Genomic DNA, 14,334 nt, shown 5'->3' on the forward strand with positions numbered 1-14,334 from the left:
ACATGGCTATCGCTTTATTTTATATGTATATAGTCAACAGGTAAATTTGTATGTTGAAGATACGACTTTGGAGTATCCGATAAGAGAAATTATTGCGAGCGTATATTCGTCGAATTGCTCGTTTTAATTGTCAAAAACACAACGATACAATTGATAAAAATATCGATCAGTATCCATGCAGTTAATATTATTCGATCGATGTGCAATTTTTAAAGAAGCGCGAGTCTTTTTTACCTTTGACTAAAGATTTGCACTGTCGAGGCTGATCGTTCGTGGCCTGGCGTGGCCTCCAAGCGAGTACCGCTCCCCTGGCAACCCGCCAAAACTTATGCCAGGTTTCAACATACCGGCCGACATGAGTATTTTCGGTTTCGCGGCGAAACGACGACGAGTCTCTCTCTCTTTTTCCGCGTCTCCCTTTCTTTCTCTCTCTCTCGATTCGTTTTCCTCTCGATAGGAAAACGAAGGGACGATCTGCACCCATTAGATCGGCAAACAAGCGGACGCTGTTGTCGTCAGATGACTTTTCCGACGACGTAAATCGATTAGTTTAATTTTTATGAATTACAATATATTTTGTTACAATATATATGAATAAGTCTTGTTTATTATTCTTATCATTTTACGTGACGTCGAAAATTGAAGCAACCGAAATTAACTGGTTTTGCGGATCCCTCTTCTCTTGCCTGTTCAGCCACTTGTCGAAGCACACGTGTAAATACGCTTAATTAACGTTCGGCACGAAGAGTGTGACGACGGTACACGATTAATCTCGTAATAAAACGTGTTACACTAATATAGGCCATTTTGTCATCATTATACCGGAAGAAAATAATACATGTTCGTTCTTTTTCACGCTTTGTTTTCCAAGAAATCTTTCCGGTCAATCTATTTTGCAATATTCGCGTATATATAATATATAAAAGAGCGGTCGGATCAAATAGCAATGATTTAATATCATTCGTTATTTAATGATATAATAACAGTTCTTGTGTATCCAACATTAGCGGCAACATCATTAGCTATGTTAATTCAAACATAATTCTTTAATGCAACTATTATCCATCATCGCAAGAACTATTCTATCTCTCTGCATTAGTCATTGTCTGTTAGTCAGTCGGTCGATCAGTTGATAAATAATATACGAGGAAAAGATTAATGTAATTGTATAAATCGCACAATAATGCATCGGAATGCGAAGTCTTAGTAATGAGATATAGCTTCCTCATCGAAAGTATACGATGTAAGTATACGACAAATTGGAAATAAACTTCAGATTGTCTTATCGAATTAATTAATAATACATAATTATTTTGCATTATCCTAGCGTCTGACGACATTGCATATAAACGTAATGTTTGTAAATGATCATCTTTCGGTCGCTTCGTCATTTGAATACAGGTTCACTGAACCTAAGTTCCCTTGAACGAAGTACGCATAATGAATCGATATGATAATATCGAACAGTCTCGTCCCTCGTCCGTGTGTTCAATAGGATAGACGAAATAATTCGAATTCATATATATTTAATTCAAGATTTTTGAACTCAGTTAAATATGTAGATTAAATATGCAATTATGTTTGTATCAGATATAAAAAGTGATTATATTTTTGAAATTATTGACCGCATGGAAAGATTGGAACCTTCGTGTAGAATCGAATTTAAATAGCCGATATTAGAAAACTACCATCCCTGCAAAAAAAAAAAGGAAGATCGATTTTACGTTAAAAGTCATCGAAAGAATGTGTCTCTAAAATATCGTTCGAGATAAGCATACGTGTTGGATACGTAACACGCACTTATCATTCACAGCTGGCGAAACACCGTCGCCGATGCATCTTGCGTCTAGTCCTAGAGTTGCTAGGCGAAATAGTCACGCGGTGCGCGCGTACATGCGTGTGCAGACTCGTCATTAGCGCGACTATCATTAGCCGACAAGGCCGACATTCAGGTCCGTCGACAGGCGTCGCGGATCCCTGCGTTATTTCTTAGGGGGCTAGAGTTTCAATGTCATGTGACAGGCAGCGTAATGTCGACTCTTTCTCTCTTTCTCTTTCTCCCAAAATCGCGTTTCTTTTACTCGTTTATGCGGTGCGTTTATAAAGTGCAAAGAATTAAGAATGAATTTTACATACACGTTGTATAAAATTAATTATAATAATATTAATATGGCATATACAAGATAATGAAGTAAAAGTATAAATACATGAGATCTCAAAACTTGTGTAGAGTGTTAACAATATAAAACACTTTTAGACATCGTAATTTAAATTTATATACCTATGTATGAGATTCAATTGAATGTGTGAAAATTGTGCATAAAAAAATACGAATAAACGAACTAATAATTCGTTCACAGATTTGCATATATATATTCCCATTTATCTCCTAAAAGAAACTTTACCCTTCCCTGATCTCTGAGACATCATCGGACATATTCGAAGACTGAGAATCTTGTAAAGGAGGATCTTGAAAATGCGTTTCGCCCGAATGTTCAGATATGGAAGTTTCGCTTTTGTGCGGAGTTTCGTTTTTGGAAGCGTCATTTCCTCCCTTTGGTTCCGAAACCATCGCCTCGATTTCCATCTCGTTGCGATCAGCGCGCGTTCTAGTTCTTGTTCTGCTTCTTCTTCTTCTTCCTCCTCTTCTTGTTCTGCTCCTTCTTCTTCCTCCTCTTCTTGTTCTGCTTCTTCTTCTTCTTCCTCCTCTTCTTCTAGTTCTTCTTCTTCTAGTTCTTCTTCCTCTTCTCCTTCGACCTCTTCGAGATCTGGCTCTCCTTCTTCTTCTCTTTTCTAATTCTTTTTCTCTTTTCCTTTCCTCCCTCCTTCTCTTTGCTCTCAATTTTTTTCTCTTTCTTTCACGTACGCCGAATCGCCAAGGTTGACTCGGACAAGGTTCCATCACCCCATCACCCGTTCCATCCCCTAACGATAGCTGTCCGAGGTAATCGCGATTGCACGAATAGTGTCCACTAAAAATGCCAGTGATATATTTTGACATATAATAATTGTCATTATCTTGGCATAAATATGAATCATTACAGTCGCCTTCGTATTCAGCGTCTTACAACTCTTGTCGTTAAAAAAAAAAAGAAAAAAGAAAAAAACGATAGAGTGTACGTATATCGAGAAATAATTTATATACCGACAGAATTCTCATCTTTTGTTTAATTACTCAACATTTAAAATTTAAATTTAGTCCTCTCAGTGACTACATTAAGAGTCATTATCGATGTATACTACATTACGTTACACCATCGTATATGACGCAGCAGTTATTTGATCAAGTGAGAGAGAGAGAGAGAGAGAGAGAGAGAGAGAGTACCGTGTGTGCAATGCGATCAAAATATTTTTTCACGAAGTGGGTCACGTATCTCCCGCACAATCGTGACTTAATCTATTGCGCTTTATTTTCGACTCGACGACTTTATCATTTCAACATTAATAAGCGAGCTTTTTTGTGGTGCAGAAAAAAAAATAACATCCTAAATACATCCAATATATTACGCGAGATTTAACGTCTCTCTCTCTCTTTCGTCTAATCGATTGCAGTTTTAAAAAAATAAAAATATACAACGTTTCAAAATAAATTTCGTTCAAAGAGACGAGACTGATTTTGTTCAACTAAATGCTCACGATGTCAAAAGAAACTTCCAAAAAGCTGTGATTTATTTAACAAAAATTATTCGAGAAATATAAAAGCTTTCGTTAGTGGAATCGGCGATTAATGGAAATATATCTATTCGGATTTGTACCTCGCGGACCGCTGCAGAATTCCGTAGGATAAACCGCGTTGTAAAGCGACTTGAACTTGTCGTGTGATTTCCTTCTTAGGAACATCGTACTCCTGGGAAATATAGTTGCTAATTTCTCGCGACGTCGAGCCTTGCAGATCTTGCAGTCTACGTATAGCGTTTACAATCAGTGCCTCGACCTTTGGAGTCCGCCCGGCAGGCATCTCTACTAACGATTTTAGCAAATATATTCTGTATACTCTGCGTGCGTACAGTCGTCGTTTGATAATTTTTATTATCAATGTCGTTACAATCGATCGTTAAAAACATATATAAGTTTTGTGAATAAAGCTCTATCATTTAACGCTAATATCAATTTTTTTTACCAAACGATTTGAAAGTCTAAAACTCCAAGAATCTACAGAGATCTAAGTAAAGACTTAATGATGATCTTAAGGGCCTACTTAAATAGAAAAATGTAGGGATTTCTACCTGCGTTGAGAGTAAAATATGGCAGGAATGTTGATTATGCTTCCTTTCTAAGAACATGTGCCGCAATCCGTCTGATATAAACGCCGCAATAAAATACTAATAAAATATTAGAATGTTAACGGTACTAAATCATTTTGTATCCCTTGTATTTTTTTGATCGAAACTTTTAATTCAGTACGGGAAATTTTCATTGATTTCAATAAAAACAGTATCCAAGGGAAATGATCGTCATTCTCGTGACATAAGATTGACATAACGTAACATTGTTTTCTCGATTTTTTTTTATCGAAAATATCGAAATCGCTATAGCCACGGAAATTTAAGGTGCAATAAATGAATGAGTCATAACCATGTTATACATATTGTAATGGATACTAACTCGGCTCTAAAAATATTCTGTTATTACGAATTTTATGGCAGAAATATTTTTGCTTTCAGGAAAAATCGCGCGAGTTTTGGGCATTCGCGAATTCGCTAATTGTCATATATAGCTTTTACTGGTTTCCCTTGAACTTCGTTCTGAGCTATCTAGCACGACTCATGTAATCAGACAATCAAAGTACAGCGGTGAAACTCCTCGCCTAGGCGAATAAATTGCGATTAAATCAAACATGTTTAATATCTAAAAATCTCTCGCGAGTTGATAAATAAATAATCGGCATATATACTTAAAACAATATTTACATCCAATCTAAAAATAGCAACAAGAAATGTGTAATTATATATAATTATTCATCTTTATAAATTAAACTATTTTATATGATTTTATACTATTTTTGTCTATTTTGTTTTAATTATTTTGAAAATTAATGAATTCGTAAATTTACAGATAAAACGGATTTTTATAGTATAGAAGAAAAAAAGAGAGGAGAAAGATTTCATCTCAAATTAGTCTATTTATGTTGCAAATTCGAAGTAATCATATTTAGCAACGTATAAAGCTACTATTATTTCAGGAAAGACAATGCTTTATAAATTAAAATGTCTATTTGTGGAGGGAAGAGGAGAGCGAGTCTGCTCGCTCTCCTCTTCCCTCGCTCTTTTTCTGCCTCTATCTCGAACAGAAATAAAACGGCACAAAATGGCATCAGGGAAGCATGTCAGACCTTTGCTACCGTGACAGTTCGGAATTCTTTTCTTATACCTTCGTAAATATAGTTCTCTTCCGGCTGTTTGAATTATCAACGAAATGCCGGAACACTAGTTACATTATTTCGATGTGAAAAGTATTATTCAACTTAAGATTATATTGACACGCTACGCTATTGTGTTTTGCTTAAAGTATAATCGACGCACGACGTGTATTTTTATTTTAGGAATACATTATTCGGTAAATTAAGCCGCATCGAGTTATTTATGCGTACAAAGATCTCGTAGGTGTCCCACACAATCGGAAAAAGACAGAGAAAGAGAGAACGCATGTGTTTAAATTACCAATCAATTTTCTTATAAATACGTATATAACGTGATAACGAGATGAGGTACGCTCATCTTATCATAAAACGGCGTGACTTATCGTTTTATCGATGGTGTTGCAGCTATGAACATTGGCGAATGATATACGCGTTATTAGATTTATATTATTTATGTTGCAAATGCGATCGAAATCTGTTAAAAATGATTGACTGATTTTTGTAGTACTTTCAATAAGATTATCAAAAGCTCTGACTAATTTATCGTTATATGTTACTGGCGACTGAAAAGGAATAAATATATATCGCTTTAAGCGTTTATTGATGTTTGCACTATTTATATAGAATGTCTCATACCGATATCGTACTTCCTTTCATTTATTGATTTTTTTGACGAAGACGACTTTTTTTACTTAGCGGATATTCTTGCTAAACAATACATTTTTTGATTATTTGTTTTCAATGTTAAGCTTGAAGTAGCTTGATAATTAAGTCTCAAGTTATTTTCTCTTATATTCTACTTGAAAAAATATTATAATTAAAATTGCTATTTAAATTATTATTATTTAAAATTACTATACTGATGTTTTGGTATGTTTTGATGTTTATGTTAAAAAGATAAAAAGTTTAATATTATTCCAAGAATTTATATATTTCAAAGTGTGGCAAACTGAGTAAATATATGTATTCTATATATTATACATACATACACACATCCGTGTATATTTTTTTCGAATAATTTTATGATTTTATGAGCTAATGTATAAAAAATCAAACTCGAACATCGAGATGGAAAGATTTTATATTGAATATTGTTAGTGCAAGTTCCTGCAGAGTGCAGCACGAATCATACGAAGACTCTACTGGCATCTGGTACAGCTTTGAGGAAATTGGTTTTGCCGAAAGTTTATCATTGATACCACGATGCTTGCAACGATAACACAGAAACCGTCAATATCTGGATCTGATAGCATCATCGAACAATTTTTTTCGGTGCTACATTCTATCAATATAGTAATAATTAAATTATTCATCTATACCTATGTATATCCAGCAACTATAAGAAATAGCTGACGAAATATTGCGACAATTTTTTTTTCCCAACGCACACGTCTCGTTATGTACAAAAGAAGAGAAAAAAATGTCTTAAAATTATTAATAAATTTCCACGAGACAATATATGTGCGTCTTCAAAGCATTCACCTGTGCAAGGGCACCGGATACGCGGATCGCACACACAAACGTGTTGCAGACCACTAATGTCACACGCGACACACATATATATATATATACGTTCCCGGACAAATGATGATTACTGCTGGTACATCAATGTTATGTGCTCAATAGCAATAGAAACTAGCTATAGTAGAATTGTCGTGCATTTTGCATTATTTATATTTGCGCTCCTATAATAATAATAAATGTAAATTTACTTATAGCTTTTAGTAAAATAAGATTGCAATGTGTAGGTATATTTCACTAATGACGATAATTGAAAAATAAATTCTATGATTTAAATTCTATTTCTCACTCGAGAAATACTAATCATGCAGCAAACGCTGTTTGTAAAAGCAAATTCCTCAAAAAGGCAAGAGTGACAGATAGTCTTGAAGATAGTTTGAAAGTGAAGAATATTTTTTACCATGCATGGCACACACACACATACATACATACCTACATTTATATAGGCGCACTATTAATGTGCGTCCATTGTTAGTATTTTCGACCTTGCAGCACGCGAGAGAATATGCATGGGGAACAATCGAGACGGTCAAGGAGAACTTATTGAATAATCAGCTTTGTGGGGAAAAAAAACCTGATTGCGCCGCCTATGAATGAAAAGAAGGAAGCCATGAATTTCTGATTACCGTATATACTTTGTAAACACCGTTTCGGAGCGGAGATCACGAATGACGATGTATCGTCTGTGGACAGGCAAAAACCTTTACCATAATCGTACCGTCACTTCCTTCGTCTGTAAAGATTTTTGCGACAGGACAATAATAACCAGAGGAACGGAGTCTTCAGAAAGTGAAAAAAAAAAAAATTACATTCTCAGAGCAATCATATCCTAAGCGAGATACTTTTTTTTTATCGCTAAATATCTGATGTCTCAAAAAAATATTACGTCAACTTAATGCGAGTACTAATGGATATAGAAAGAGTCTCGGGAACGATGTTAATAAACGCGAATAAAATCGATAGAAGCGTATTATCTGCGGCAAACGATCGTACCGGATATAGTATAACATACTTTCTCTCTTTTTAGAAATTCCATAAATTCTCGTTTGTCCCCTCCGTAGGATTATTAATATACCAGCAGTGAGCCGAATGCGAGGATTTAGAGCGTAATCACACATCGCGCGCCTCTCTTACGAGATACTTACATATCATCGTTATAAGGATGAATCTGTAATATCGAGACGAGCCAAGCGAAAGTGCCTCGGCCGCATAAATGTCGGGCCGACTCGGCCGGGAACACCGAGAACGAATGGCTTAACGAATGTGGAGAGATCGGTGAACCGGAAGCGAAAGGCGCGCGCACAGCTTCACGATTCGTTTGGTACGACGTATAAGATCGTCAGTCTCCCCGGTCTTTAACGCTTCGCGGAACTAGAAATCTTCTTTTCACGCTCAAATCGCGCCAACTTTGTTCACGCATTTCTATGTATATAGCTCTATACTAATTCGGGCGGGAATTTTTCTCTTCCATCGTGTAGATTGACCATAAAGGTGAATCCAAGTAGACACACAAGTAGACGAGCTAAAGATTCGCCCGACAGATGTAAAGAACGCGATTGACGATAGACGAAAAATTAATTGTAATTGAGCCGAAATTTTTTATTGTAATTATTTGTCACACATAATCTTTTTCGACTATGGATATATACATCGATTATATTATACATATATGTAATGCTTCTTCTTCGCGTACGGGAAAATGTCTGACGGATTAAATCGGATTGATCCTGTCGGCGTATCGCTTTTATTACGTTTACATTCATCGCGAGAAATAATTGTTTCCACGTGTCGATTAAAAGCTAATTATCACGTTACGCTTGCGATGCAACGCGACCTTCGGCGCCTGTCGAGCCGGATACGGATATTTTCTATAGGCGCGCCCGCTTGTTAGATTACCGTGCGCGAGCGCTTTCGCGCAATCAGCGCGCCTCGGTAATTTCGCGGACGGTGGTATCCTCTTTCCGAGTTTTTCTGCAGCGCGTCAAGACGGTAATTTTATTTTTTTTTCACGAGAGAACAAAGTCTATCTCCGGACTTTTGAAAACTGGAAATGCGATATAAATGGAACGTGACCGTATACCTCGAAAGAAACCCGGGATGCAGGCGCGGAAAGACTCGGTGTGTATCGGAAACGGGCGCCCACGTGCGCCGTTTGATGCAGCGCGATTCACGTGGCGCAACACGTGAGTGTCGGCGGCAGCTATCACGATGGGGTTTCTGCCGAGAGGGTGGATTCGCGGGTGGCGCGACAAGGTGGAGGGATCGTTAAATGCGAAGCGGAAAAAGCCCTATGCGGGAGAAAAGGAAGAAGGGCGGCGGGAGGGGAAAAAGAGGTGACAGCGAAAGAGAAGATTGCTCTTCTTAGCTTACTGCTGGTCGCACTATTTCAGAAAACCGTTGCGCAATTATTAGCGGAGCGAAACAAAGAACGGAAATCTTCGATATTATGCCGCATTCGTTCTCGATTCTTCGCATGAATTTTACATGACATTATTTCCGTCGCGATATCCAAGTCTTATCAGTAGCCAAATGCGCGAGAAGCAATTTCTATACGAATCATATTATCTTCTGAGAAACGGTTTAAAGTTAGTTAATTTTATAATTTTAACCGATCGCACGCGGGCGGCCACATTTTATTAAAACTCTAATTTCTCTTTAAATATCGGGGAATTAAACAGTTTATAATTTTTTGTATTCGGTATCGTTGATTATTTCATGTGTAGCGATGATTCAGACGGGCTATAGGGAATCGTCGGAACAATTCATATTTTAATCATCCCATCTCGCGACAGTGAAAAAAAAAAAAAAAAAAGAGGAAGCTTTTATCTGTCGCGTAGCAGACGACGGCCTATACGATTCATTCGCTCAATCATCGAACGGAGGAGAAACAAACGCGGTATCACGCACGACAGAGTCAGAATCGCACGCCGATCTCAACGTCTGGAGTATCGACGTCATCGAAATACGATCGTCATTCGACCGGAAAATACAAAGGGATATGCGGCTGACGTCCATAGATCGTTCGGCAATGCTGCAGTTGACAGATCGTGTCGGGAGAAAAGAAGAACGCTCATAAAACCTAACGGATTAGACAGTTAATAATACAACAATTATCGGATATTCGTGAACCATATTAAGCGCTAAATTTCATCCTGGAGTCCATAACATTGTACACGATTTTCGTGTGAAATTAATAAAAAATTCAGAAAAGAGAACAGCTATATTTAATATAAGATAAATGTCAACACGTGAAATACAAAGTCTGATTTAATTGATGTTTTAAACGAATAAAAGAAAAAATATGACATCTCTCTGATGATGCAGCTTTCTTTCAATATTAAACATCTCGATGATTAATCTTTAAAATAATATTATATTTACGTGTAAAAAGCACGTGTATCTTTCTATCTGAAGGATAAAGGTATGTTTAATTCTAAAAAACATAACATTAATTATTTCTAACTCAAGAGTTATCTATTATTAATAAAGGATTGCCTGTGAATTGATTAAGAGATCTCGTCACACTCTTTTAAACATTCGTACGAGTTTTTGACTATCTAATATTCACTGATACTGATTGTGATGAGTATTGTTATCAGTTTTGATCATTATATGTGCATCGCGCGGACGATGCAAATGCAATTACGAAAAGAATAAGAAGAGAGTACTGGGCGAGAGGAAATTCCAGAGACCGGGAATATATATACATACGTACGAGTACGTTGACCTGAAATGACCTGACCTGCGACAACCTAACATGTCCGGCGATAAACTGCCGTATATCAAAGTAATTTCATGCGCGGATCATCGGTTCCGATATACATATATGTAGGTGCGTTATACAGCGGTGCACCGCTTTTACGTCAATGGAAATATGCGCGCAGTTTTCTGTATATCTGCGCGTATGTAATTCGATTTGTTATATCGACTTCGAACCTGAATGGCTATCAATGACCGCGCTATTCTTATGACTTTTTTTCTCAAGATCACTCATCGAAAGTATTTTTTATAAATTTTCTTTACGAAATTTTAAATGTTTCAAACTTATTGATACTATACAGTATATATAAGAAAAAACTTCAGCCTTCGAAAAAATTATTTTTTTAGTAATCTCAAACATATAATGTATGTATGTATCCTATATCTCAAAGATATATGTATATAATTGATTTGTAATCGCGATGATCAGTGACAGTTGTCAACATCTACATTTATACACAAATCATTAAAATATACATGTAAAATATTATATATAATATATTATTAATTTGTGTGCATTTATTATTAATAAATGCAGATGTTGACAACTGTCACTGGTCACCACGATTACGATTTCAAGCGAGTATTGCTATTTATTAATATATATAGTTGTGCCCTAAATGAGGGAAACAACCCGTTATATTTTGGCACGCTCGATGTTCACCTGTATATTCAATCCAATACGGAATTAACACCGAAGCGCGCTTCAAAGAGAAATATACCCGAGTGGGATTGCGGGCGAACACGTGATCGAGGAACGTGCCTCTCCCGATGCACGTGGACCCGGGCGCATCCCCCGATATCGGCCGCCTCGTGCTTTCAACCCTCTTTCGTTCCAAGGCAAGAGGAGAAGCTTCCGCTCGTCTCAGTCATCGTCGAGTCTCCTCAGGCTCTGTGTGCATGCAAAATTGCATCGGCGATTTTCGCGAGTCGACGCCGCTAACAAAGAATCTCATCGTTCCGAGAGTAGATCCGAAACCACGAACGATCAACCGCGTAATTATTCGGCCTAAATTATACGAGAGAGATCGCGACACCATGGCGCATCCGTCTAAAATTCTTCGTGATCGCGATTGCGTTCTCGATTCGGGCCACGATGCGAGAGTGACAATCGGTAGATTTAAACGACGTCACATCGAAGAATCTAGCTTCCGGGTTCGAGTGCAGTAAAGCGACGACTTTAATCCGCGGATCATCGAATCCGAGATCGATCGCGACGCAGTGCGAAGGCTTTCTTTCACGGGGATAATCGACAATTACGGCGGAATGTGGCACTTCTTCCTTGTGTGATCGTGATTTTCTATTTTCTATTATGAATATTTATAATATCTAAAGCTAGTAAAAATTTATAATTTTTTTATATTGAGTTTTTTTGTGGTTTGTCGGCTTTCGAGCTTTTCATTTCTATTTTTTCACCAAACAAAAAGATATTGTGTCAAATAGATTCTATATCTATGCTACAATTGAGATAAAATTATAAAAAATATATATATGTATACATATATAAAACTTCGTTTTTTATTTTTTTCATGTATTTCATCAAACAAACAAAAGTTAGAGAAATAACTAAATTTAAACAATATTCTGCTATTTTCGCGTGATCGGATGGACTATTACGGAGGATTTGAAAGAATATATAACTATTTATATGAATGAGAAAGCTTCTTTAATCCGCTTTTACGCACTTGTTAACTCGTATGGTTAGTTCGACAATTTGCCGAATGAGAAAGAACTGGAAAAAGCAAATATAATATATCTATTAATTTGACTGAAAAATATAAGAGAATATAAATCGTGAACACAAAAACTGCAACTACGATAAAAACCAATTGTGTCACATTATAATCAATAAATTATTTCGCGACACGAAAGTGTGTATCGAAAATTAACATTAATTTTTTACAACAATTAATACACGATAAATAAATAACACTGGTCAACACTAATTTTGTCACAAAAGGAATGACAGGTGATTTTGATAGGATTTTTCCCGTAGATTACGAATCTGAAATGCAAAATGTTCCATCACGTCACGTTTTTGAGAAAAATGGGGTCAAAGTGTCAATAAACCCGTTTTTGGCACTTTTTGAACCTCTGTCACAAAGAAACGGGATGTGATAGAATACTTTCTGTGGGCTGAAATTAAAGCTTGAACCTTAAACTTTAATGTTACGAAACAAAAAAACATGTGACAATACTGTGAAGTTGTGTAGCACAGGTTTTTTGACCGGGCGCGCGCCAATTTTAATCTTGTAAGTAAGTAGAGTCCTAGTGTGCTGACTGACTACTGTTGGACACTTAAAAGACTTTCCTGAAGCAAAATACTCCAGAAAATCATAAAATTATAGCCTTAAATTAGTTTGTTTATTCGATAAATTTTTTTTATTTACTTAATAAAGCACCCCGAGTAGTGAGAGGCGAGAGAAATCATTTTATGATGAGACCCATAATTTAATTACGGGGCTATAATTTTATGATTTTCTGGAGTATTTTGCTTCAGCAAAATCTCTTTCAAGTGTCCAACAATAGTCAACAAGCATATTAGGACTACTTACTTACGAGATCAAAATTGGCCCGCGGCCAGTCAAAAAACCTGTGCTACACAACTTCACAGTATTGTCACATGTTTTTTTGTTTTATAACATTAAGGTTCAAACTTTAATTTCAGCCCACAGAAAGTATTCTATCACGTCCCGTTTCTTTGTGACAGAGGTTCAAAAAGTGCCAAAAACGGATTTTTTTGACACTTTGACCCCGTTTTTCTCAAAAACGTGATGTGATGGAACATTTTGTATTCCATATTCGTAATCTACGGGAAAAATTCTATCGAAAACCCCTGTCATTCCTTTTGTGACATAAAAAAAGTCGAAAAATGTTGACCAGTGTAATCACAGTAAAGATAGATGATGTGATTTGTTTATCGATAAAAAAGTATTCCATTATCTAATAACGTCATTGCATTAAAATTAATGAATATTGACGTGGGACTTGAGATGATAACATGAAATAAAATAACGGACAATTTTTGACTAAAAATCAAAGGCCGATATGGTATTTGGTATTTAGCTTTGAATAATTGTAAGGTGTTGAACTTTGATAATTGTTCGCGTCCAATATACGCCCTACACTCGTCAAGAAGAGAAGAAAAAGTACTGTCGAATCCAGAATGGATTCCTGCGACTGGACGCGAATGGAATACGAAGAGAACGAGAAGATGGCCGGTGCGGACGCAGCCTCCTCCTGGCAACAGTGTTACACCTGGTGCCCGCCGTACTCGCATCCACACCCCCATCATCATCATCCACATCATCCCCGTCAGTACCAGGGTGGCAGCCAGTATCAGGAGCTACCGGGAAGCGCATCCGCCGCCGTAAACGCTTCTACTACCCACTACCCGTCTTCGCAGCAGCATCATTTGCAGCTGCAAACCCCCCAGCCGTCGCCCCTCGACCAACAGCAGCATCTTCACCCTATTAGAGGCCAAACCGGACAGAGGAGAGTAGTGTCTTATGATGGACCAGGTATTTAAATCGCACCCGCGCGTCAGTGTCTTGATACGAGCGATATCGATTCGCTTTGTAATCGAAAATTAGATAAAATTCAGCAATTTATCGTTTCGTGATATTATATGATATTACGCTATATGCGTCCTATAAAAATGCTAACGATTAATTAAAATATCTTTCACGAGGTAT

At 36.8% G+C, this 14,334-nt stretch overlaps 3 protein-coding genes across 8 annotated transcripts in view; 1 reads left to right on the forward strand and 2 right to left on the reverse strand.

The window, feature by feature from the left end:
* Med27 (mediator complex subunit 27) overlaps positions 1-14,334 on the reverse strand; it is a 146,301-nt gene that overhangs the window by 49,760 nt on the left and 82,207 nt on the right. The window lies entirely within an intron of this gene.
* Positions 1-14,334, forward strand: part of LOC145939114 (thyrotroph embryonic factor) — a 68,362-nt gene that overhangs the window by 7,177 nt on the left and 46,851 nt on the right. The window contains exon 1 of one of the 5 annotated variants that reach the window (XM_083043274.1): positions 13,679-14,160. The exons of the other annotated variants lie outside the window; for them this stretch is intronic. Coding sequence (XP_082899400.1) covers positions 13,806-14,160 — 355 coding nt within the window. The 5' untranslated portion in view covers positions 13,679-13,805. Of the gene's footprint in view, positions 1-13,678; positions 14,161-14,334 lie in introns of those variants that run through there. 5 annotated transcript variants of the gene reach the window in all.
* On the reverse strand, positions 2,180-3,958 carry LOC145938832 (uncharacterized). The gene is made up of 2 exons (XM_083042628.1): positions 3,756-3,958; positions 2,180-2,972 (listed from the first exon to the last, which is right to left on the reverse strand). The coding sequence occupies exons 1-2, from the start codon at positions 3,956-3,958 to the stop codon at positions 2,402-2,404; spliced, it is 774 nt and encodes a 257-aa protein (XP_082898754.1). The 3' UTR covers positions 2,180-2,401.

Source organism: Prenolepis imparis, unplaced genomic scaffold, assembly GCF_030444845.1.
Source record: "Prenolepis imparis isolate NDT839.2.m4 unplaced genomic scaffold, iyPreImpa1.0 SCAF_7, whole genome shotgun sequence".
NCBI classification, from domain to species: domain Eukaryota; kingdom Metazoa; phylum Arthropoda; class Insecta; order Hymenoptera; family Formicidae; genus Prenolepis; species Prenolepis imparis.